We start from the raw sequence: 23,003 nt of genomic DNA, 5'->3' as shown, positions 1-23,003 counted from the left end.
ATACTTCACATTTATTTCAAGAACAGAGTGACCTAAAGTGTGCCTACTGCACTTACTCTGTTAGTCTCAAGAAAACATTGTGGGAACCAGTTTCTAAAGATTTAGATAATTTTACAATTGTGAATATTCTTATACTCATGTAAAATAAAGGCAAGGTCCCAGGATAATTAGGCTTTCCTTTAACTATATACACTTATTTAATTCTGAATAATTTATTTTCTTAAACTTGTCAAATTGCCCATACTAAATTTCTTTTTAGGCAATAGGGTTTTATAGAAAAAGGATTCCTGTCTTTGACTAAGTAGTAGAGTAAGTAACCTAAATAAGCAATTAGTTTCCCTTTGGGAATGCTTTTAAATCAGGAAAAGCCTTACATTAACCCAGTTTCCTTTTCCCTTCTGTCCTTAATGTAGACATTCCAAACCTCTTGATAAAGAGCTTTCTCTTGCACAGTGAAAAATGAGAAGCCTAGGTGTGCCCAGCTGTCAGTTAGCTGTAGTCACGTGTCTGTTAGGTGCCCGCCCACTGGAGCCTGGTCGGAAGCTAGCCCCTCCCATAGAGCCTTGAGGTCTGTGTGCTTTTTCACTGCTGCTCCCAGAGGCAGTTAGCTCCACCACAAGGAAGAGGCATGGGCAAATGGCTGCCAAGGGTGGCTGAGCACTCAGAAGAAAAGCTTGTGTGTCTATATAGTGCTTGGTTATAGGGCGACTTGGATGTGGATTAATTCTAAAGATTTTAAGGGAAACTTGGTGAAGCATGGTGGCTCATGATGAGATTGGAGGTCTCCTACCTATTAAAAGGACTATACGAGTCCTAGATGTGAATAATCAGTCCTTCAGAGAACCAGAGGTAAGACTTTTAGAGAAGAATTAAGCCAAAAGGATGTCTTCTAATTCCACAGAACTTTAAGATTTTTAATAATTTATAAACAGTATAATTTTAAACTTAACTTTTGATCTTGCTGAGTGTTAAAATGTGTAACTAATTTATATTCAAGTTTGAAGTGTGTTCAGGAACTTTGGTAAAGTTTAGGAACTATGGTATAGTTAGGTTTATACATAGCATAGTATGAGTGTACACAAACTTGAAACAGAAAAGATTTTAAATGTTATGCTGCTCAATTTGGTTAAATTGGTCACATTTCTAATGCTTATTAAACAGTTACTATTTTTTCAACTTGCATTTATGTTATCTAGTCTTAGAAACTGTTTTATGGAATAAATAAGATTCCTCTGCCAGCTAGTGAACAAATTTCAACTAAAATGCTATCTGATCTAGTGCTTGTTTTTATTTTTTTTCCACATCTAATAAGTTAATTGTATGCAACTTTTTTCTTCAGAAAGAAAAATATGTTAAAATATTTAAACAGTGAATTATTATTTAGCTACAGCCACCTCCTTGCTTTAATTGTTTGAAGTCAGTGTGGTTTTTAGAAATCTGTATGAACATTTATCAAAATAAGTTGTTATTTTTATGCTATTTTTTAAATTTTTTGACAGTTGATTTACTATTATATGAGTATTCCATTTATACTACCTAATACAGTATATTTAATGTTTCTGTACTTTATTAACTGTATACACTTGATTGTGGTGCTAGTTTTGTGGCTATATACAAATATCAAAACTTATGAATTATATATTTTAAATATGTGCAGTTCTTAAGGTTCAGTAAAGCTGTGAATCATACATACATACACCTTTTGGTTGTTAAAATAGCTGCCATCTTTAGAAGGTATGCTTTCTTTTGGTGTGGTTTAACTTTGGTTTTTGTTTCTCTGTTTGGTTTTTGCTTACATGTTTCAGTTTTCTCAAAATAATCTAAGCATTTTCATTGATTAGAGCAAGTCATACATGGTGACCAGTGTAAATACTGAAACTAACCTTTTTTGTTTGGTATCAGATACTAGCCATGTTTCTCTGATGTACCTTTATTCCAAAGATTAAAAACAATGGGAATATTGTCAGGTTTTTGGTGCTAGCAACACAGCCTTAAATAAATAACTAAATTTGGCTATTTCAATTACTAAGTAGAAAGGGAAGAAATCCTATGTGCTCTTAACTCATTTTTATCTTTTTATAAATAACTTTTTCATTCTTCTTATTTTAAAGTTCTTGCCAGGTAGAAGAGAAAATTATTTATCCAGTAACCCAACTAATGAACCCAAACCCGTACTGTTTTTATTTAAAGTGTCTTGATTTGGTTGACTGTAGAAGAGACCCTCCTGAAATACTCTTACGTGACACCATTAGTAGAAGAAACCTTTTTACAAAAAAAAAAAAAAAAAAAAAAAACACACACACACACAACAACAACAAACTCAGTTCACAATAAAAGTTTTCCATGTTGTTGCTTTTATGTGCAAGGTACATCCCAGTAAACCTTTTTTCTGTTTGTAGATAAATATCCAGAAAATATTTTAAGGCATAAAATCTGACTACAGGTGGATTAGTAAAATAAATAGATTGATTAAAAGCTCAGTCTCAAGGCAGATTCCCCTAGTTAAACTAGTTAGTTTGATTAAAAGCTAACCTAAATAAACAACATAAATTTATGGTAAAGGTTGAATGTTCTTCCCCATCTAAGTGAACTTTGCCCTGGTGAAAGGTTGCCTGTGATAGAAAGTTCCTTGAGCATGTAAAACTTCTTGGTATTCTTTCTTTGTTCGAGTAGATTTTCAGATTGTCTTTTGCAGAGCTGTATAGTTTCAATATCTGGTACCCGTTTTGTAAGTTTCTTGTAGTCACCATAATGCTGTTAACAGCACTCCGAATAAAAATAAGCAACAGCAGCAACAAATCCATTATGTAAGCCTTAATTTGAGTGATGATAAGATAGGTAGACTCCTGCCCTCTCTCTTCCTTCATCACCTCCAAACACTGTACCTGCATCCTTAGGGTAGGTTTGATACCAATTCTCGAAAAACTTTGTCTTCAAAATATGTTTTGCGACAGTGTGAATGTTTAGGTTCTTATTAACCAACCTATGAGAATTAAAATGGTTCATCTGAATCTCTAAAGAAAACTATTTCTGGTTGTAGGTCACATGAGCCAAACCAAACCTGTATTTTAAAAAACAAATTTTCGTCCCAGTCCTCTGGGTGACTCATGAATGCCTAATCAATCCATATCACTTTTCCACAAAAGTTTTCTGTATTAACATTTTTTTTCAAATAGTGTATATATCCTGAAATTAGTAGTGAACCATAATTCAGTATTACGTCTTCACATTTCATTCACACTTTTCAAGTTATTCATTAAAATTTTTTATACTTTTGAAATACATATGCTAAATGTTTGTGTTGTGTCTGTCAAACTCAACATATGTCCTTTAAGTAAGGCAGGAAAGTTACTATTGGATCCCCAAAAGTATGTGTGAAAAGTACAAAGGTGTCCTCCCACTACCCCCACCGCCACCATCCACATTTCCTGATTTAGTACCATACTTTCTTAACAAGACATTTTAAGTCTCATGCTCTACTGACTGAGCTAGCTAGACACTCTTACCAGGACATCTTAGATTAGATTAAACTCTTAAGACTAATATATCCTTTGTGAAAAAGTGAGATTATAGATGGGTTTCTAAGAGACTGTGGAACATATTTAACCACCAGATACTGCTTTAGCATAATATCCTGCCACCCTAAAGAGACTGCATAAACAAAATCCACAGTAGTTTCAGAAAGATGCTTTTGATATATTTACATTTAATTATCTAAATCTAAATTCTGTAGTTTTAGTTTTAAATATCATAGAATTTTGAGTTACCAGGAAAATATTAGTTGTACAGTAAACTGACCCTATATAGAATTTTTATCATTAATTTGATCTTATGTAATAAAATAGCTATCAAATATTATCTTCCTCCCAGCTAAAATAACTTTTCATTTCAAATTCACTGGGAATAGTACCTTTCCATAGACTTTTAAATTGAAATTAAATATTTTGTGATTTACTAGGAAGTCAAATTTATTTTGTTTTAAACAAGGAAGAGGAATTAACCTTTTTCCAAAAAGTGGAACAGAATTTCTGACAACTGCTTTGTTTCTAGTTAATGTTGGCATATCTTACTTTGTGAGGTAATTATATCTCCATTCAAACAGAAGATTCTTTGTTCTGTCTTTACTAAATAGAAAGGAATGCCTTATGTTAGACCTTCTGCCCATGCATGTGTCACTTCAGTCTTGCACAGATGTATATTGTAAAGGCATTCACACATGTCCTCAGCCACACAGTGTGTCATTTTACAACATATCTTGAAGGTTTCTTTTTCAGTTCATTTAACGTTTGCACATTAGTGGCTTTATAGTCAAAAGTTTTACTTTGGAGTTAATTATTTTGGTGGGGTAGGGTTGGTCTGGAGCTCCTCTTACAGCCTTCAAAGGCCTGAGTTGATTATCTACAAAGTCTCCTTACTTTAGTAGGTATTGTTCATATATATATGATTGTTCATATATATATGTTCATATATATATATATATGGAAAAAGGTTAAAATATATACATAGTAGCTTTAATAAGTCTAATTGCTTCTTTGACTATTTGAATCATTTAAGTTTCTTTCCAGAGAGTTTTAACTCTTTCTGCCACTTTATTCTTAAATTACGTTAGGGGATTATTTTTACGCAATTTCCACAGCCCTTTTTTTATATGACTTTAGTCATATCAAAGAATTTTTAGAAAAAAAATGTTTCATCTATTATTTTTAAATGGTAGTTTTTATTTTAAGTGCTAATTTTAATTTTAATTATAGATCCTTCTGAATACCCATCAAAATTATTTTGTCAGGATGCCACAATTGTCAAAGGCATCAAATACAAATTGTTATAGTCCATAAACATAAAGGATAGGCCTGTTTTATGATCTGTCCTTTATTTCAATAGCTGTATGAGTCACCTAATGGTATGCCTCCATTTTCCTAGCAGTAAAATTAGAATAATGAATTTTGTAAACTTTTGAGATCCTTGAATAAGTGATGTGTTTGCTATATACTGTTATTTTTAAAACAATACATGTAGAAAAATAAGTATTTCTACTGCATGTCTCTATACTTTTCCTTTAAGTTAATAAATTAAGAGAAGATCTAATTATTTCTAAATCCCAACATTTACATAGTAAGTGGAAATATTTCTAAGAAAAAAATATTAGTGATAATTAAAACTTAGTATGTTTCAAGCACTATTCTGAACCCCTTAAACATATTTTATTTAACCTTCATAACAACTTTATAAGAGAAGTTCTGATACTAACTTCATTTTACAGATAAGAAAACTGAGGCCCAGGATGTTGCCTAGCAAGTGCTAGAACCAGGATTTAGGCCCAGTCATATTCCAAAGCCTGAATGCTCTTAACCACTGACCCCTGCCTCTGCTTGAACACCTCTGTGACCCATTCCAGTGTCATACATGTTCATTTAAAAGCTAGTCTCTAAATGAAGTATTTAAGAAGATACAGAGTCTTGGATTTGCTTTAAAATATTCCAGTAGGGGCAGACATGAAACAAATTATTCCACCAAAAAACTGTTGAAGCTGAGTGATAAGCACATGAGATCCATTATGCTATTCTCCATTCTTATGTATGTTTGAAAATTTTCATAATACTGTGGTTTTTTTAAAGTTAATCTCTATATTAAACTAAAAAGTTCTATAGGGTTTTAGCATCTAATTTTTTTGTTTTAATTTTAGTTTTTCTTCTGTTTAATGATATTTGTTATGTGCCCAGTGATAATTCAGATATTTGACTGGCTTTTTATACTACTTTTAATAAGTGTTCTTAGCGTTTTAACATAATCTGTATTTGTTTTTACAGGAGCCAAGCAATAAAAGAGTTCGACCTCTAGCTCGGGTAACATCCTTGGCAAATTTAATCTCTCCTGTAAGAAATGGAGCAGTCAGACGTTTTGGTCAAACAATACAGGTCAGTGAGGGAGGGGATGGGGAGCAAGTAATGTGGTGAAGGGGACATTTTATAGAAGCCTCAGATTTGTATTTTTCTTTGAGTTATACAAACAGGTTTATATTATTATACTTAAATAATAAATTTTCTTTAATACTTCAAAATGATAGATTAAAGCGTGGATAAATGGTTGTTTTATACATAGAGAAATTCCCAGAACTTTGGTGTTAATTTGTCTTATTTTTTTAAGAAAAAGGAATAATTACTGTATCTTCCAAATCTTTTCTCTTTTATTTACCTCTGTGTTGGTTTGTTTTCTTCTAAGTCATTTACCCTTCGTGGTGACAATAGATCTCCAGCTTCAGCCCAGAAATCGTCGAGCAGATCAACAGTCCCAACACCTGCTAAAAGGAGAAGTAGTGTATTGTGGTCAGAGATGTTAGACGTCAGCATGAAGGAGTCTTTAACTACCAAAGAAATTAAACGTCAGGAGGTATGCTGGCATCCAAAAGACCATATTTATTGACTTATATTTTTAAAAATAGTCCCTATTTTTTAAACGTGTTTTGCAAGAAGAATAGCAAATTAATGCCTGTGACAAAATCAACTTGCAATTTTGAGCAGCAATTCATAACACATGCTGAGTAGTACTTTTTGATTGGTGGTGGTCATCAAACTTAACAACTCTAAGGAGGGTAAAATTATGAAATATGGCAGCCTCTTATTTGAGATTCCATTCTGAATTACAGATTTCAGACTGAGTCACTTTAAAAAGCATTATTCAAAATATCAGTAAATATCAATTGTATATAATTTTCCTTTCTCAAAGAAAGGAATGACCTATCATGTTTGCTGGACTTTTTTTTAGGCAATATATGAAATGTCTCGAGGTGAACAGGATTTAATTGAGGATCTCAAGCTTGCAAGAAAGGTCAGTAAATAACTTTTTATTATATGCCCTAGTTTTTAAAAATATTTCACAAATTCTAAAGGATAGTTCTCTTAACCTTTAAAAAAAGAAAAGTAGAAAATATCTACTGATGAATACTTTTTTTACAAACAGTAAAGATGAGATTTATTAAACACATCTCTTCAAGTATGAGTATCAGTAAGAGTGTCTACTTGGGGATTAATATATACCTTAATGTCTTTTCATGTAACGAATAGAATTCCCCTCTAGTTTTTAAGGAAAAGGAATAATTACATTCAAATACAGATCCTCTCGTTGTGTTTTATTTGCTCAATATCTTTGTATGACACATTTCTTCCCATCTAATAGGCCTACCATGACCCCATGTTAAAGTTGTCTATTATGTCAGAAGAGGAACTAACACAAATATTTGGTGATCTGGATGCTTACATACCTCTGCATGAAGGTAAAATATGCTCCTTAATTTTCACTAGTATCTGAACAGTAGTAGCACAGATCATTTTAAATTTACTACTAATTTAATGCTGAATTACTTTAAAATAAGCCTACTATTGATATTTCTGCTTTTTTATACTTCAGATTTGTTGGCAAGATTAGGAGAAGCAACCAAACCTTCTGGAACAATAGAGCAGATTGGTGACATTCTTGTGAACTGGGTATGTAGGGAGTTGTTTGCTTCAGATAGTTTTTTACATATTTTCTATACTTGTCATTTTTTATGAATATCAGATGATTTTATCCAGTAACTGGATTCTAAAAATAGGTAAGACATTAAAACTGAACAAAATTATGTAGCTGTAAGAAGTTACTAGTATAGTCTCGGTTTAAAAAAAAAAAAATACTTCATGAATGATAGTTTAAATATATATATATATATATATATATATACACACACACACACACACACACACACACACACACATGTGTGTGTGTGTATATATATTTCCCCCCCTCTTTAGACAGAATCCCCACAGTATATGTCATTAATTATTTGTTTCATTCTTTTGCTTAACATTTGTGCCTGCCAGATACTAGGCACTGTTCTAGGAGGGATCACAGGAGATTGGGTGATGAAAGACAGTTTCTACATTTAAAATCTAGTGAAAGAATATCTGTCAAGTATTTAAACAGTCTCGGGGTTGGTGATGAATGTGCCAGAGGAACACTCAGGTGTCCTGGGAATACAGAAAAAGAGCATCTATCTGAGGTTGGGGGAAGTCATGAGTCTTTGGTTGAATTTAGTCTAATTATTGGAATAGGGCGTTCTGATGTCAACCCAAAACACTATCCTTCCCCCATTGTCACCTGCAGGAAAGTTTTCACAGCTTGTTAAAACTTTTAAGAATAGCTGTAGTTTTTGTGTTTGTGTTCACAGGCTTACTAATGGACTAAATCATGACAGAAACTTACCATACTTTGTTTTCTTTAATTACTCTGTAGTTGCCAGGCTTGAATGCCTACAAAGGCTATTGTAGTAACCAGCTGGCAGCCAAAGCTCTTCTTGATCAAAAGAAACAGGATCCAAGAGTCCAGGACTTTCTCCAGCGATGTCTTGAGTCTCCCTTCAGTCGAAAACTAGATCTTTGGAGCTTCCTAGATATTCCTCGAAGTCGCCTAGTCAAATACCCTTTACTGTTAAAAGAAATTCTTAGACACACTCCAAAAGACCACCCTGATGTTCAGCTTCTGGAAGAAGCTGTAAGTAGTCAAATACATGACTCATGTTTTGTATATTTATATATTAGCTTGCCTTAAAAAGATTTACAATGATATTCTCAAATTTTATGCATATCACACCAGCATAGTGAAGTGTTCTGTTGTTTTTAGTACCCAATATGGTAGTGCACTGCATAGTATAAAGAGACGTAATATATTTTATATTTTAATCACAAAACTGGATTCTAATCTGATCTCTTTCACTAGCTAGCTATGTGACTTTGGGCAAATCACCCAATTTGACTGAGGCTGTTTTTTTATATGTAGAATGAAGGGACTGGTTGAATTTACTGATTTCTAGAGTCCCTTTAAGCTTTAAAATTTTATCATTTTAAAAAGATGTGTTAGCCTTATAGGGGAGCAGGATAAATTAGTAAGCTGAAAATGCTCCATCAATGTTTTGATAATTTTTAGGTACTGATAATACAAGGCGTTCTCTCTGATATCAACTTGAAGAAAGGCGAATCAGAATGCCAGTATTACATTGACAAACTGGAGTATCTGGATGAAAAGCAGAAGGATCCTAGAATTGAGGCAAGCAAAGCATTGCTTTGCCACGGGGAACTGAAGAACAAAAATGGACATGTGAGTGCATTTGAATGCTAATGTGAAGTGAGCTATTATTTTTCTTTCCAACCCTGTTTAAATTTATCACATAATGAAAGGTTACTGGGTTTTATTTCATGTTATTTCTTAAAGCAAACATGATTTCTCATGAATGGCTTAAATGCCTTAGTGGAGAATCAATAATATTTTGTTTTGAAGCATAAGTCATCAACTTGTTTGGCTAGGAGATTCCTTTCTAAATAAATTGTTAGTTTCATAATATTTAATAACAAAGAATACTCATTCAAAAAATGTAGAGTTTATTTTATAGTGATGGAAGTCATTCTTGGTACTACTGAACACATTTCTGCAGCAGATTGAATGAAAGCAAACTTATTTTTTAAATAATTACAAAAGCACCAGCTAGAACTAAGTATGAGCTTGGATAGACAGTATTTTTGTTTCATAAAGTGCTTTTTAAAAGCTCAATTTATAAATTGAGGTTCTTTTTGGAAAAAGTTGAAATGTGATATCTCTGATTTCTATCATGAGGCCTAATTGTGTTAAAACAATTAGTCTTAAATTTGTGACAAAGCAGAAACATTAATTAACATTTTTACCAGCTTGCATTTTTTAATCCTTCCTTTGTTAGAAAACTATGGAATACAGTACTGGTGTTTCTAGTCATGTTACTGCTGATAATCAGGTCTTTGTGGGGAGTAGCATTTACTCAGCTGCTGCTTAATCTAATGTTACACACCAATTTTAGGAGTTTTATATAGTCTGAGATTAGAAAAGCTGTCCGTGTAGAATATGCACAGCCTTGAAATAACCATCTTTATGGGGTCATTTGTAAATTAATGTGTTGAAATTAATGTCAAATCAAGTTCTTTTAATGGATTTCAATCACCTACAGTCACAAAGTGCCATACTTAAGAAGCATTTGTTTCCCCTTTCTCCAGAAACTTTACATTTTCCTGTTTCAAGACATCTTGGTTTTGACCCGGCCTGTTACACGAAATGATCGACACTCTTACCAGGTTTACCGGCAGCCTATCCCAGTCCAAGAGCTGGTCTTGGAAGACCTACAGGATGGAGATGTGAGAATGGGAGGGTCCTTTCGAGGGGCTTTCAGCAACTCAGACAAAGGTAAAAATACTAGCTTTAAAACAGTTTAATTAAACAAACTCAGAACCTAAATATATTTTGTTTTAATCTTTAAGAGTTCTGTTCCTACACAAAAAATTAGAAATGAAATAGGTTCCATTGTCCTGTATATACTATTATACTCAATAATATGTAAAGTGCTTTGCTGCTCTAACACTAGCAGATGTATCTGGTAAGTCATGTATAAACATTGATTTGCATACTATATAAACTAGAGGGCCGGGCCAGGCCGGGGGGCGGGGGGGGGGGGGGTGGGCGGGGGCGGGTGCAGGGTGAGGGGACACAGGAGGTTGGCTGGTAGGCCCCATCCCCTGGTCACACTCCCAGTCAAGGGGACAATTTGCGTATTAGCCTTTTTTTATATAGGATAACCAGCAACCTTACTAAGATATTATGACCATGTCGTGTAGAATAATCTTTTAATTTAAGTCTGCTGTTTTATTTATTTATTTATTTTTCATTTTTATTTCTCTAGCTAAAAATATCTTTAGAGTTCGCTTCCAAGATCCCTCTCCAGGCCAGTCACACACTCTACAAGCAAATGATGTGTTCCACAAACAGCAGTGGTTCAATTGTATTCGCACTGCTATTGCCCCTTTCCAGCAGGCTACTAGTTCACCTGAGCTGCAAGGTTTGCCAGAGCTCCATGAGGAGTATGAAGAGAACAACCCCGCCGCCAGGAACATCAGGGCCCAGAGAAGGGCATCCACGGTGTCGAGTGTGTCTCAGGTTGAAGTTGATGGAGATACTTCAGAATGTGGCTCCCCGGTGCACGCCGCAGACAACATTAAGAGTGTCAAAGCACACCGAACACAATCTGGCTTCCGAAAAGCAAGGGACAAAACCCACTTCAGTGGCAAACGGAAAGAGACTTTGGTATAAAGAGTGTTAACTAGTGGAGAAACTGTTTATTTATAAATGTGTACAGTTTGTTTTATCTTGTAATGTGAGCATGGGAGCATTGCAGGGTTACTTAATACCAGTCTTAACATTTTCTATGTTTTTGGTTGGTTTTGGTGGTTGTTCCCTTTTTTTTTTTAAGGCAGCTAAAGATATATATATATATATATATATATATATATATATACAGATTACTGTTAAACTGCAATCCTTTCCCCCCTACCCCACCCCCCAGATATTTTTCTCAAGATTATTTAGAACATTCAAGCCTGGTATTTTCAATCAAATGAAATATTTATGAAATGGGTTTTCTCTTCATTCTGCATTCATCATGACTTTTCAATAATAACCAATTGTGGTATTTACAGTATTTGCCAGAACTTAAAATTTTGCAAATACTAGGATTTTACCAGTGTTATTTTGATAAATTTTGTGTGCAGAATTTGAAATTTTAACTTTGGCATCTAAAGTTTACATGGAATACATGTAATATTTCAGAATTTACATTGAAATGTAAGTTCCATGGAAAACAAACCATAAAACGTAATGGGTTTTCCATTTTATCAACTGGAATGCTTTATGTTAGTTTGTTTTTCCACTACACATTCCTCATTTTCGTTCATTTATCCTGCCAATTATTTAACTTTTTTATTGTAGTTTTTAGGATTTGCTTTTATTTTTTTACTTTGATGCCTTTCAAATTGGCATGTCTTTAAAGTATTTTGTTTCCTTGATTAAAAAATGTGTTTGTGTGCGTATGTGTATATATATATACATATATATAAAAATATATATATTTTAAATCATATTAACTTTACCAAGTGAAACCAAGCCATACTGTTTTTGAGCCAATTAAGAAAATTGCCATTTTTAAAGTGTAGCATTTTGGGGCGATGAACACACATGAACTGACAGTATATTCTAGATTACTGAAAGGAAAACCACCTTAAGAATTTGGTTGAAAGTTTTAGTGTTGTCTGAGAAGCAAGAGGGAAGGCAGTTGACTGGTAATAAGTATTAAAAAAAATGAGAGAGGGAAAAAGAGAGTAGTTTTGTCTTAAAGGAAAACTATCTGGTTGTGCCAGAATGTGAAAGGAGATAGTAAAAGCTAAACTTGAGAGTGTGTAGTAAGTTGTAGAAGGCTTGGGGGAAGTGGACTTTATTTGCCTTGGTTTATAATGCCTGCGAATAATGGGTTTGAAAAGACAATGGAATATGTTGAAATTTTGACCGCATTAGATCAATTTTGGTGGATTTATTCATAAGAGGGGGAAAAAGACATTAATCTTTTATTATAAAGTGTTCCCGTTCAAATGAGATCCTAGTCTTTAAGTAGGGACTAAAAGTTCTGTGTCATGGCAGATTTATAATGGTGATCAATTCAAGTAAATGTTGATTGGTATGTAAACTATAATTGGCCAAGGGAAGTGAAAATTAAAAAAGATTGTATATAGATCAATCCAAATGATTTCTCTGTATAAATGAATTATACAATTAAAAAAAGCACACAATCACCCTTAAAGGTTTCTTGGCTGGTGGATGTTTGGGGGACATTTGCCAGAATATGTTGGTATGATAAAGGAAGTAATGGCAAACCTCACAAAAGTTTTTAAAAAATATAGATAAACTTTTGCAATAAATTGATGAATAAGAGGAAGACTTAGTTAGGTCATTTAGTGTATTTTTTTTAAAAAATATATTTTTATTGATATCAGAGAGGAAGGGAGAGGGAGAGAGAGATAGAAACATCAATGAAGAGAGAGAACCATTGATTGGCTGCCTCCTGCACACCCCCCACTGGGGATCGAGCCCACAACCCGGGCATGCACCCTTGACCAGAACTGAACCCAGGACCCTTGAGTCCACAGGCCAACTCTCTATCCACTGAGCCAAACCAGCAAGGGCCATTTTTTGCATCTTATTAAGCCATTTAGGATGCAGTATAATCACAAACAGCAACTGAGTTGAAGACAGCTGAATATCTGACCACTTTGTGGATGTGATTGTAAGGCTAATAGCAAAGCATTCTGATGAATTTGATTAATTTCAAATTCTAATTTAGGTACCAGGTTTCTAACTATGACTTGAGACATATCAAACAATTGCAATGTATGGACTTAATTGGATCCTAAATCAAACAAACTTTTTTAATAAGACAATCGGAAATATCCATGTTGATTGGATATTTGAAGTTCAGTAGTTGTGTTTTTCTGTTTAACAGCATTCTGATTACCTTTAGAGACAAATTCTGAAGTATTTATTGATAAAATTGTATTATATCTAGGATTTCCTTCAAAATTACAGGGCAGGAAAATGGAGCTAAAAATGAAACAAGATTGGTCATAAGCTGAGAATTTCTGAAGCTAGATGGGAGAGATTGAGAATTCATTATAGTCTTTGTGTATATTTTTGTATATGTTTGAAACTTTTCACTAAAAAAGGAAAAGAACTTAAGGAATTGCAGGTATCTAGTAAGTTTTCAACTTCTCAACCTCTTAACCCCTTCTAAGTAAGCCCCCAGCCTTCACTTTCCAAAGTAAGGTCAGAATGTTGATCAAACACAGCTGCCTTTGCTGTTTACCATCTCACAGAAACTCAAACCTTTTGCCTAAATTCAACACTCCACATCCTCTTCATTACAGCTTGGCAGTATTATTAGACTAATCTGTACTCTGGTTTAATTCACACGGCCCTTTTCTTTTCCCAGTGTCTCCCTCCCTCTACCACTAGTTTTCTTTGCCACAAACCCTTTTTTCTCTGACACAAACATGGATCCACAACTGTATTAAAATTAAGCAGTAAGAAAGGTATGTTTCCACTTCACCCAATGAAGCAATTCCTTGAAACCCAACCCTGAGAATTTCCAACAAGGACCATTTTGTTAACTACATTCCTGCCTCTTAAGAAAGGAACTAGCATTAAAATATCTGATAATGTTTGTGTTGTTGAATAGATCAGAAAGTAAGGCAAAACTAGCTACATTTAAAGAATTTTGAAAAAAAAAAAAAAACACAAATATTTCTATGGACAAAAAAAAAAAAAAGAATTTTGATAATCTACCATGGAATTCCAATTTCTCCATAGCTGCTGCTAGGGGCAGGTGAAAATATTTTCATTTCCCTCCTTCACTGAGCAGGGCAAGCAGAGAAAGAGTAATCAAGTTAGACCTGAGCATTTAGTCTGATTCCCTCCTTACCAGCAGAGGCATCTAAAATCTGAAAACATCAAGTGACTTGCCCAAGATCACACAGCTGGTATGTGGCAAAGCTGAGATGAAAGGCAGCTATGTATCAACCCTGCATTATAGCTCTTGAACCAAACATGCTTGTCACCCCAGGACCTGCTCCCTCCCCCCTGCCCCCAATCCCACCTCAGGCTACCACCACTCAGGGATCCACCTCTGGTGGAAGACCTTGTCTGTCCTTCACCTTGGACCCAACCATCTTGAGTTTATGCCACTGCCCAGCAGTCCCAGCTCATTCTGCATCATAACTCCAACTTCCTCTAAGAAAAGTTGACTAAGCCCACCATACCTTCCTTTTGAAAATACTACTTCCTCCAATTCCTGTGCCCTCATGTTTCTCCTTGTTCTACCTTCCTAGCATCTTGCCTCCTTTGGCTCCTTCTCTTCCAGATCTAAATGTTAGAAAGTCACAAGCCTCAGTCTCCAGACTTCTTTTTTCATGCTCCTGGGACATCTGATCCATTCCTATGACATGAATATCACCAACACCCAGTAACTCACAAATTTATATCTTTAGTTCTCACCTCCCTGAACTCCAGACTCACTACCCAGCAGCCTATCTGTCATGCCCACTGGGAAATCTATATCTCACACTTGACCCAAGTGAACATGCTGTCCATCTGTAATCCTTTCCTCCCCTAATCTTCCCATCTCAGTAAATGTTAGGAGCATTCATCCAATCTGATTCCTCTAACTCACTCTCACCCCATGACTACACCATCTGTAAGCCATGTCACCCCACTTCCACAATTTAGAATCCTACCATTGCCCACCACTTTCATTGTTCCAAGTTAGTATTAGCTGCAGTAGGTCTGGTCTTAAAAACAGCAACAGCCTCCTAACTGGCCTGCCACACTTCACTGTCACCACCATATCACAGGCAGATGATCTTTCCAATGGAAAAATCAGGCCATAATAACGTAGCAAAGTAAAATGTTAGCACTTTAAAAATTGCATTTTCTGATGCTAAAATTTATACATTTGTATTACGGAAAATTTGTAAAATTCAGAAAATTATAAAAAATAAATTGCCTGAAGAGAATGAGAAGGCATTCAAATCCCAGCTACCAAAGACTAGGAAAAAAAATATTTGTAAAGTGAACAAACCAATTTTTAAATGGGCAAAGACCTGGACACCTCACCAAAGAAGATATACAGATGGCAAATTAAGCACATGGAAAGATGCTCCACACCATGTCACTAAAGAATTGCAACTTAAAGCAACAATGAGCTATCACTACACACCTATCAGAATGTTGAAATCCAAAACACAACACCAAATGCTGGTGAGGATGTGGAGCAATAAAAATTCTCATTCACTGCTGGTGAGAATGCAAAATGGCACAGCCACTTGACGGATTGTCAGTTTCTTACCAAACTACAAAATCTACCATATGATCTAGGTATCATGCTCTTTGATATTTACTCAAAGGAGTTGAAAACATGTCCACACAAAAACCTGCAGCTTTATGCATAATTACTCAAACTTAGAAGCAACCAAGATGTCCTTGGTGAATGGATAAAATGTGGTTCATCCAGACAATGGAATATTACTCAGTGCTAAAAAGAAATGAACCAGCAAGCCATAAAAAGACATGAAGGAAACGTAAATGCATTTACTAAGTGAAAGCAGCCAATCTAAAAAGGCTATGTACTGTATGATTCCAACTATAAGACATTCTGGAAAAGGCAAAACTATAGGAACAGTAAAAACATCAGTGGCTGTCAGGAATTGAGGGTGGGGAGTGATGAATAGGTGGAACACAGAGGACTTTTAGGACAGTGAAACTACTCTGTATGACACTAGTGGTGAATACATGTCATTATACGTTTGTCCAAACCTACAGAATGTACAACACCAAGAGTGAACCCTAATGTCAACTATGGACTTTGGGTGAATCAATTGTAACAAATAGACTACAGTCAAACCTCGTTTCTAGAACTTCTTCCATCTCGAACAATTCAGTTCTCAACCTGACCATCCTTTCATGCTGATACCTCAGCATGATAAAAAGCATCTCTCAGGCAACAAAAAAAGGAGAGAATGCTTTTATTGCTGGCTAAATTGATGATTAGCACAATTTTAAAACATAAAAAGTGCTAATGTATCTAAGGGTGTGAAAGTGCTCAAAAAAAATTATAGGCAATTGACTAGATAGAAAAATTGTTGATTGGATACAAGAAAAGCAGTTAACCAGTGATAGTATTTTGGAGGCAGTGATATATGAAAAATTTGTTTAAGGTTAAATTTGTTAAAGGGGTGGTTCCATAAATTTTTAAAAAGAAGTGTTTATAGATTAAATTAGTGGCCCAGTGCACGGATTTATGCACATTAAAAGGAAACTAATTAGAAGAAATATTTTAATATTTCTCTATAATAGAAGTGTCAACCAAATTCACAATCAACAATGACAGATTGAAACACATGAGTGCAATTGGCACCAGTGAGCTTTATATGTATCACGCATGTGCGAGTCAAAGTTTATTTTTAAACTAGATGCATGGTGCACAAAATTGGTGCACTGGGCGGGATGTCCGCCTGCTGGCTTAGGCCCGTTCCCCATGGGATGGGGAATGGGCCTAAGCCAACAGTTGGAAATCCCTCTCGCAGTGTATGACCCCTCGCTCCTTACCACCCTCCTGCTCACTGCTCCTTACCACTCGGCTCACTGCTTCTTAGTGCTGCCATGGAGGCAGGAGAGGCTCCCGCCACTGCCACTGCACTCACCAGCTGTGAGCCCTATCTTTCTGTGTAGTTGTCTGTGGGCCAACTGCTGTCTTCCTTCTCACTTAGGGCGAGCAGCATGTGAGGGCAGAGTGCAATGTCGTGGAACGCAGAGGGCTGCCTGGAGCTGAGGGGAGTGGCTGGGCCCATGGGGTGAGAGGTGGACACAGAGGACTCTATCTCACCCAATTGTGGGGTGGGCTGGCTGGCCTTCATCTGCCTGACCCCACCCAGGGAGGGACCGAGCAAGGTGTCTGCCTCTCCATTCTCCATCCTTCCATCTGTGACACCTGTCACCCTTGCCAGGCCTCCCCCAAAGTGAGTTCAGCTCAATCCCTGAATGTAAAAGGACACGGTGGGAGAGAGGGGGCCTCCACTCCAGTGCCCCCTGATTCCCAGCGACAAGACCTGGTCGATAGGACCTGATCTCAGGACAGTGACCACAGCTGCAGAACATAGATCTGTTTCAAGAAAAGTTGGGAATGCAGACTTTCGTATGAGCCCCTATTCCAAAAGGTGGCAGTTTATTCACATTGTGGCAAAGACACCTTCAAGAGTAACACAAGTGGGTAAAGTCAGGGCCAAACCAGGCCATTTCCTCATCTTATCTCTCTGAGGTGCGTAGGCAGAACCAAGTCTCAGCTCTTTGCAGGACACTTCTGGGGGAGTTTTAAACCTAAAGGACAGTAGTCTGTCTCCATTCTTGTTTTTTGGGATTTTTTTCATCATCGGATAAAAGGATACGTACATTGGGGCAATCCTCTCGAGATACAATATTCCAGTTGCACCCATTTGACAATGACTGTGCCCCTCAGAGGGAGGGAGCCGACAGATGGGGAGCAGGGAATTCTGAAAACCAAAGCGATGACAGAGATGCTAAGCCTTTCCTTCACCTGTCTGACACCCTCTTCAGGCGGCCTGCAGGCCGGGCGTCTGCTGGACCTTTACCATTTGATGCCCTGACAGGCTGCCCTGGGCCCTGCTAGGCGGTGTGCAAAGCCGCCTGGGCCCGGGTGGAGTCGCGCCCCCGCCCCCCGCCCCAGCCACTCCTGGTACAGCTCCTGCACGTGGGCGCTGGTCTCCGGGGGCCACACCGGGATGGCAGTGTAGATGCCTTCCATCTGCCACAGCAGTGCCCTGTCTGCACACCCATCCTCCTCCGCCTAGGCCTGTAACCTGCTGTTTAGGCATCCCTGGCGCAGGCCAGGACCTCCACGAAGTGGCAGGGGAACTTGCCCCTCTACAGCTTCAGGACCACTTCTGGATGTTGTGAAAGCCGTAAGCATCCTCAAAGCGTAGCAGAACCACTCCGTCCCTTTCAAGGGTGACCCCCTGGAAGTCTTTGTTCCTCAGGGTGCAGTAGGTGAGCACTCCCATGTCCTCATTGAACAGCACCTTGGCCATGTGCCTGAAGATGTGTGCCAGGTACCCGTCAGAGCTGGCACCTTCATGGAGCCTTACCTCCTTCTCCTTCATGTCTCCAAACAGTGTCCATAGCGGTGTCATTCGAGGTGAGGTCACTTTGCTCCATTACCTGGACAATTTCACCTGAAGTTAACACGCAGTCAGCACCCTGGGAACTATGTAAAGCTGTGGGAACATCTTCTCAAAGGGCCTCCAGTTTCTTGTCATAACACGGGGCCACAATGACATGGAAAATCTTGTCTGGGGACAGGTTCTGCTGTCTGGTGAAGTACTCCTTCACCAGAGAGCCCATGATCTGCTGGGGAGACTTGGCCGTGCAGAGGTGGGGGTGATGGGGTGACCCAGCACACACTCTGCATATCGGTCCCCGCCGGGGCAGGCGGAGGTCAGCATGGGTAGCCGGGGCTCTTCCTCACAGTGCTGGCAGTACTGACACACAAATTCCTTCTGAGTCTCGGATGCTGAAGTCCGCAACTATCTTAATGTCAAAGACAGTGCGCCCCGAGGCTTTTGGGAAAGCCGCAGAGTCTTCTGGATGCATCAGTGACACTGAGGCTGAATTTAGCAGCAAAATAAGGCAGAGACTGAGGACATATGGACACTGCCAGCACCTTGTGCTGTAAGGTATCACATTGCTTATTAAGGTTCAGAACACGGAAGAAGTCCTTGGTGTGCTGTTGAGAAACTTGGACTCCTTCCTCTGCAGTCACACAACTGTCACACGCCAGGCAGTCACTCAGAAATATCTTGGCATCAGCAAGCTTATGGAATTCTCCCTGCTCTCTGTTCTCCTGAGCCGGACTCCGGACATTGACTACAGCATTCTCTTGGTCATCGGTTTTTGTTTTTTTACTACATTCCTTCCCATGTGCAGTGCTCACACTTCATCTGGAGCGGGGCGGGTGGGGGACAGCTTGAGTGACCTGGAGGAAGCACGGGGAGAGCAGTCAGTCACCACTGGTCACCCCTGGCACTGCTGGCGGTATCCTTTCTTCCTTGTGGAGCATGTAGGGAGGGGAAGTGGCTGCGGTGCCTGAGGCCAAGTTCCAGGAGGCCAGCAGAGCTGTCGGGATCGTGCCCATGGCACTGATCCATTGGTGTCTGGCCTGTCCTCTGGAGATTGTACCTGTAGGACTACTAAGGAAGCCGGTTCCGCCCCGCCTCTGCCACCGATTGATTGGAGTCTGAGGACCAGGAGGAGGGACCAAGAGGCCTGCCTTCCAACTGCTCACCAGTCCCTGCACGCCACTCACTCTGGTTCCCTGTTAGCCATCCCCTGATCAATGGGAGCCTGCAGACCTGGGGAGGAACTGGTCGTCCATTCAGTCGTGATGGCCCTAGGCTATTATTAGTATAGATTGCCAATGCATGTCAAATGTACTGGCCCGTGGGTTGATCAGATGGTTGGATGGACTGATGGTCAGTTACTTAGCCTTCTATATATATATATGGTACATTAGACATGTACTATATGTAAGAAAGGTTAAAACAGGGAATCGTTCAGGGGTCTGGGCCAGATTAATTTAATTTGCATTATTTCTAATGGGGAAAAATGATTTAGCCCTTGCTCTCAGATTGTAGCTGCTTAAGGGAAATTGTGCATACAGAGGTCAGAATCTGGCTCTAACCCCAGGTCCAGCTGGCCAGAGCAGCCTGCACCTCCAACTCCTGAAGAATCAGAATCTAGGCATAAATGTGACTATAGGGCCAGCTCTTAACAAGTACAGACAAAGCAATTGGGGGCTGGGGTAAGAAGGTGACAGTGTCACCTATATCACAGTGTCAGCAGCAACACCCCTGTCTGGGTGGGGAGGGGAGCTCCTAACTTCTTGTCTGCCCCAGTTGAATCAGGAGCTGAACTGGACTCTGTTTTCAGATAACCTGAAGTCACCAACCCAGACGGAGGCCCACTGCCTTTCCATCTCCCTTCTCTCCTCTGTGGAAGCCTGGTGGGATTCAGAAGCCAGGCCCTCCCGCCTACCATGAAATCGGCCCAGGGCTGCAGCTCCAGTTCTCCCAGCGGGGCTGAGTGATGAAATCATGAAGGATCAGGCTACACCATTTTAGTTGGATTATTTATCTCCCATCAAGGCCCACTCTCTGCAGTTCAATCTACAACTGTCTGTTGAACACAACTAGAAAGGTTGGCATCAGGCCTCCTTCCATGCCTGGAAACTGCTCCAGGGCTGGAAAAGAGTCTGTTATCTGACATCACTTACCTTTGCCAACCATCAAGCACGCACAGACTTTGTCTGTCTTCTCCTGGCAGACTCCACTCCAGCCCCCAATATACCCCCTTCTGCTGGGCCCACATAGGTTCTCTCCATCTTGGGTGATTTCCAGGTATGAGCTCAGCTCTCAGCTCCCCACCCAACTGTCCAGAGGGACACATGGAATCTGTGGTGACTGGGGAGGGGAAGGAACAAGTCTTGAGGGACTGTGGAGAAGGAGAAGGGGGAAAGGCAAAGCACAGGAGGTACCCCAGGGTCTACTCCCTCCAGCTACACTTTCTTCCCCTGGTTTCTATCATGTGCAGTGTCTATGCACGGGACAGGAGGGAGGGATTAGCACAGTCTCTACCCCAAAGGAATATGTCAATTAAAGACAGTAAAGCTGAACACAGGACAAACCTCACAAACTACACAGATAAATACCTAGCATATTACTTTTCCAGAGCATCAAAGGTATAGCGCATTTTATGGGGTGGCAGATGTTGCTGAAAACTCAACACAGCCTTTAGACTCACTGGTGCGGGCAGGCCTGTGAGTCACATGTTCTCTCAGACCTATGTATGCCTGCTGATCCTAGTAGGGAGTGTACTTTTCCAAAACAAAGGAAAATGACACACAGACATACTAGTATATACACTCCTGCACACCCCATCTGAGAGCAACTGGGGAGGGGTCCCTGAAACCATGAAACTGTTTGACTACAGGGATGAAGCATGAAGCAATCTTTTCCACAAATGGAAACTATTTCTACCATTTTCTGCTGTTCTAACTTACAGCGGGTCCTCCAGGGATGACAGTCCCAAGAACTTTCCACTGAGTTGCTTTGCTGCAGTAACTGGCAAACAAGCACAGCAGTTGGCATTTGCCTGTTTAATGGCACATGTTCAAAGCATGCAAAACTTTCCACTGGTTCTGGGAGGTTCTGAAACCAGAGCACCTGAAAGAAATGGCATCCTGACCCAGCAATGCCCAGCACCTTGAATCCCCCTGACGAGCCAAACTGAATTGGGTCTGTGTTTTGCCCACATGGTCCCAAACTGGAATGCTGTTCCTCCCTCCTTTTTTCACTCCCTCAGCTTCATGAACTCCTATTCATCCTTCAAGACCCAGCTAGGCCTCACCTGTTCTAGGGAGTCTTCCCTGACTACCCCCTTTGACCAATTCCTTCTGCTGGGTACCCACCCATCCCACCCAACTATCTATTCGTGCCCATGACTCAACACTTTCCAGTTTGAGTGTCACCTTCTCTACTAATCTGTGATTTTAAAGAATTGGTCTTTGTGTCCCCAGGATTATCACTTCTCCTGACACAGAGAATGTACTCAAAGGTGTTTGCCAAATGAGGCAGAAAGGCTAAATTATTTCAGCTTTGTGGTAGCAAGAGTCAATGGCACAGGGAATTGGCTGGTCAAAGTCGCACAGACTTTCAGGCCTGCAGGATCCTGTGGTAGCCAGCCACCCAGTGGGCTCCAGCGATCCCCCTCCTGGAATTCACACCTTCTCCAGTCTCTTCCCACAATGTATCAGGGCTGGTCTACAGAACCAATAGAGTAAGATGGATGTGAAAACATGTGACTTCCTTCTGCCTTGCTCTGCCTTTAATTACTCACTCTAGAGGAAGCCAGACACCGTGTTGTAAGGACACTCAAGCTGGTCTGTGGAGAGGTTCTGGGGAGGGGCTGAGCCTCCTGCCACAGCCAACACCAGCTTGCCCACCTGTAAGGAAGCCCCTGGGGGGAGCAGATCTACCTGCCCCAGATGGAGCCTTCCAATGATGAAGTTTCACCAACTGGCTTCTTCACTGCAACCTCACCAAAGATGCTGACCCAGGATCACTAGCTAAGCTGCTCTCAGAGAAATGGTGACATAATGCATGTTTATTATTTTTTTAAGCCACAATGTTTTTATATCATTTTTATGCAGCAATAGATAATTAATGCAAGTCCTAAAAACTCAGCTGGGTGGTAGCTATTGTGGGGAGAGTCACGGGAGAGCTAGGCCAGCAGGAGCTCAGTGCCCTGGGATTTGGACCAAACCAGAGGGAACAAAGAAGAAATAAATTTCAGGACGAGAAACCAAGGCTCTCCAGGGGCCTGAAGCAGAGCAGTAGGTCACACAAACATTGTCCAGGCATGGCTGTTGTCTGATGCTCTTTGTCCTTGAATCCTATATCCTAGTGTACAAAGCAAATAAGCTGATTTTTTTAAAGATTCTTTGATGATTT

At 39.1% G+C, this 23,003-nt stretch overlaps 1 protein-coding gene and 1 pseudogene across 2 annotated transcripts; one reads left to right on the top strand and one right to left on the bottom strand.

Moving 5' to 3' along the window:
• Nucleotides 1-622: 622 nt before the first annotated feature.
• Nucleotides 623-12,667, top strand: NET1 (neuroepithelial cell transforming 1). The gene is made up of 10 exons (XM_080672713.1): nucleotides 623-849; nucleotides 5,808-5,915; nucleotides 6,220-6,387; nucleotides 6,763-6,825; nucleotides 7,174-7,270; nucleotides 7,405-7,481; nucleotides 8,266-8,523; nucleotides 8,956-9,126; nucleotides 10,050-10,236; nucleotides 10,730-12,667. The coding sequence occupies exons 1-10, from the start codon at nucleotides 757-759 to the stop codon at nucleotides 11,134-11,136; spliced, it is 1,629 nt and encodes a 542-aa protein (XP_080528839.1). The 5' UTR covers nucleotides 623-756; the 3' UTR covers nucleotides 11,137-12,667.
• Nucleotides 12,668-18,105: 5,438 nt separating this feature from the next.
• Nucleotides 18,106-19,436, bottom strand: LOC308245649 (nuclear prelamin A recognition factor-like; annotated as a pseudogene). The gene has a single exon. The product of its transcript is annotated as a nuclear prelamin A recognition factor-like (transcript).
• Between the last annotated feature and the right edge of the window lie 3,567 nt (nucleotides 19,437-23,003).

The sequence above is a fragment of the Plecotus auritus genome (assembly GCF_963455305.1).
Source record: "Plecotus auritus genome assembly, chromosome: 1".
NCBI lineage: Eukaryota > Metazoa > Chordata > Mammalia > Chiroptera > Vespertilionidae > Plecotus > Plecotus auritus.
This window is presented reverse-complemented; position numbering and strand designations above follow the sequence as displayed.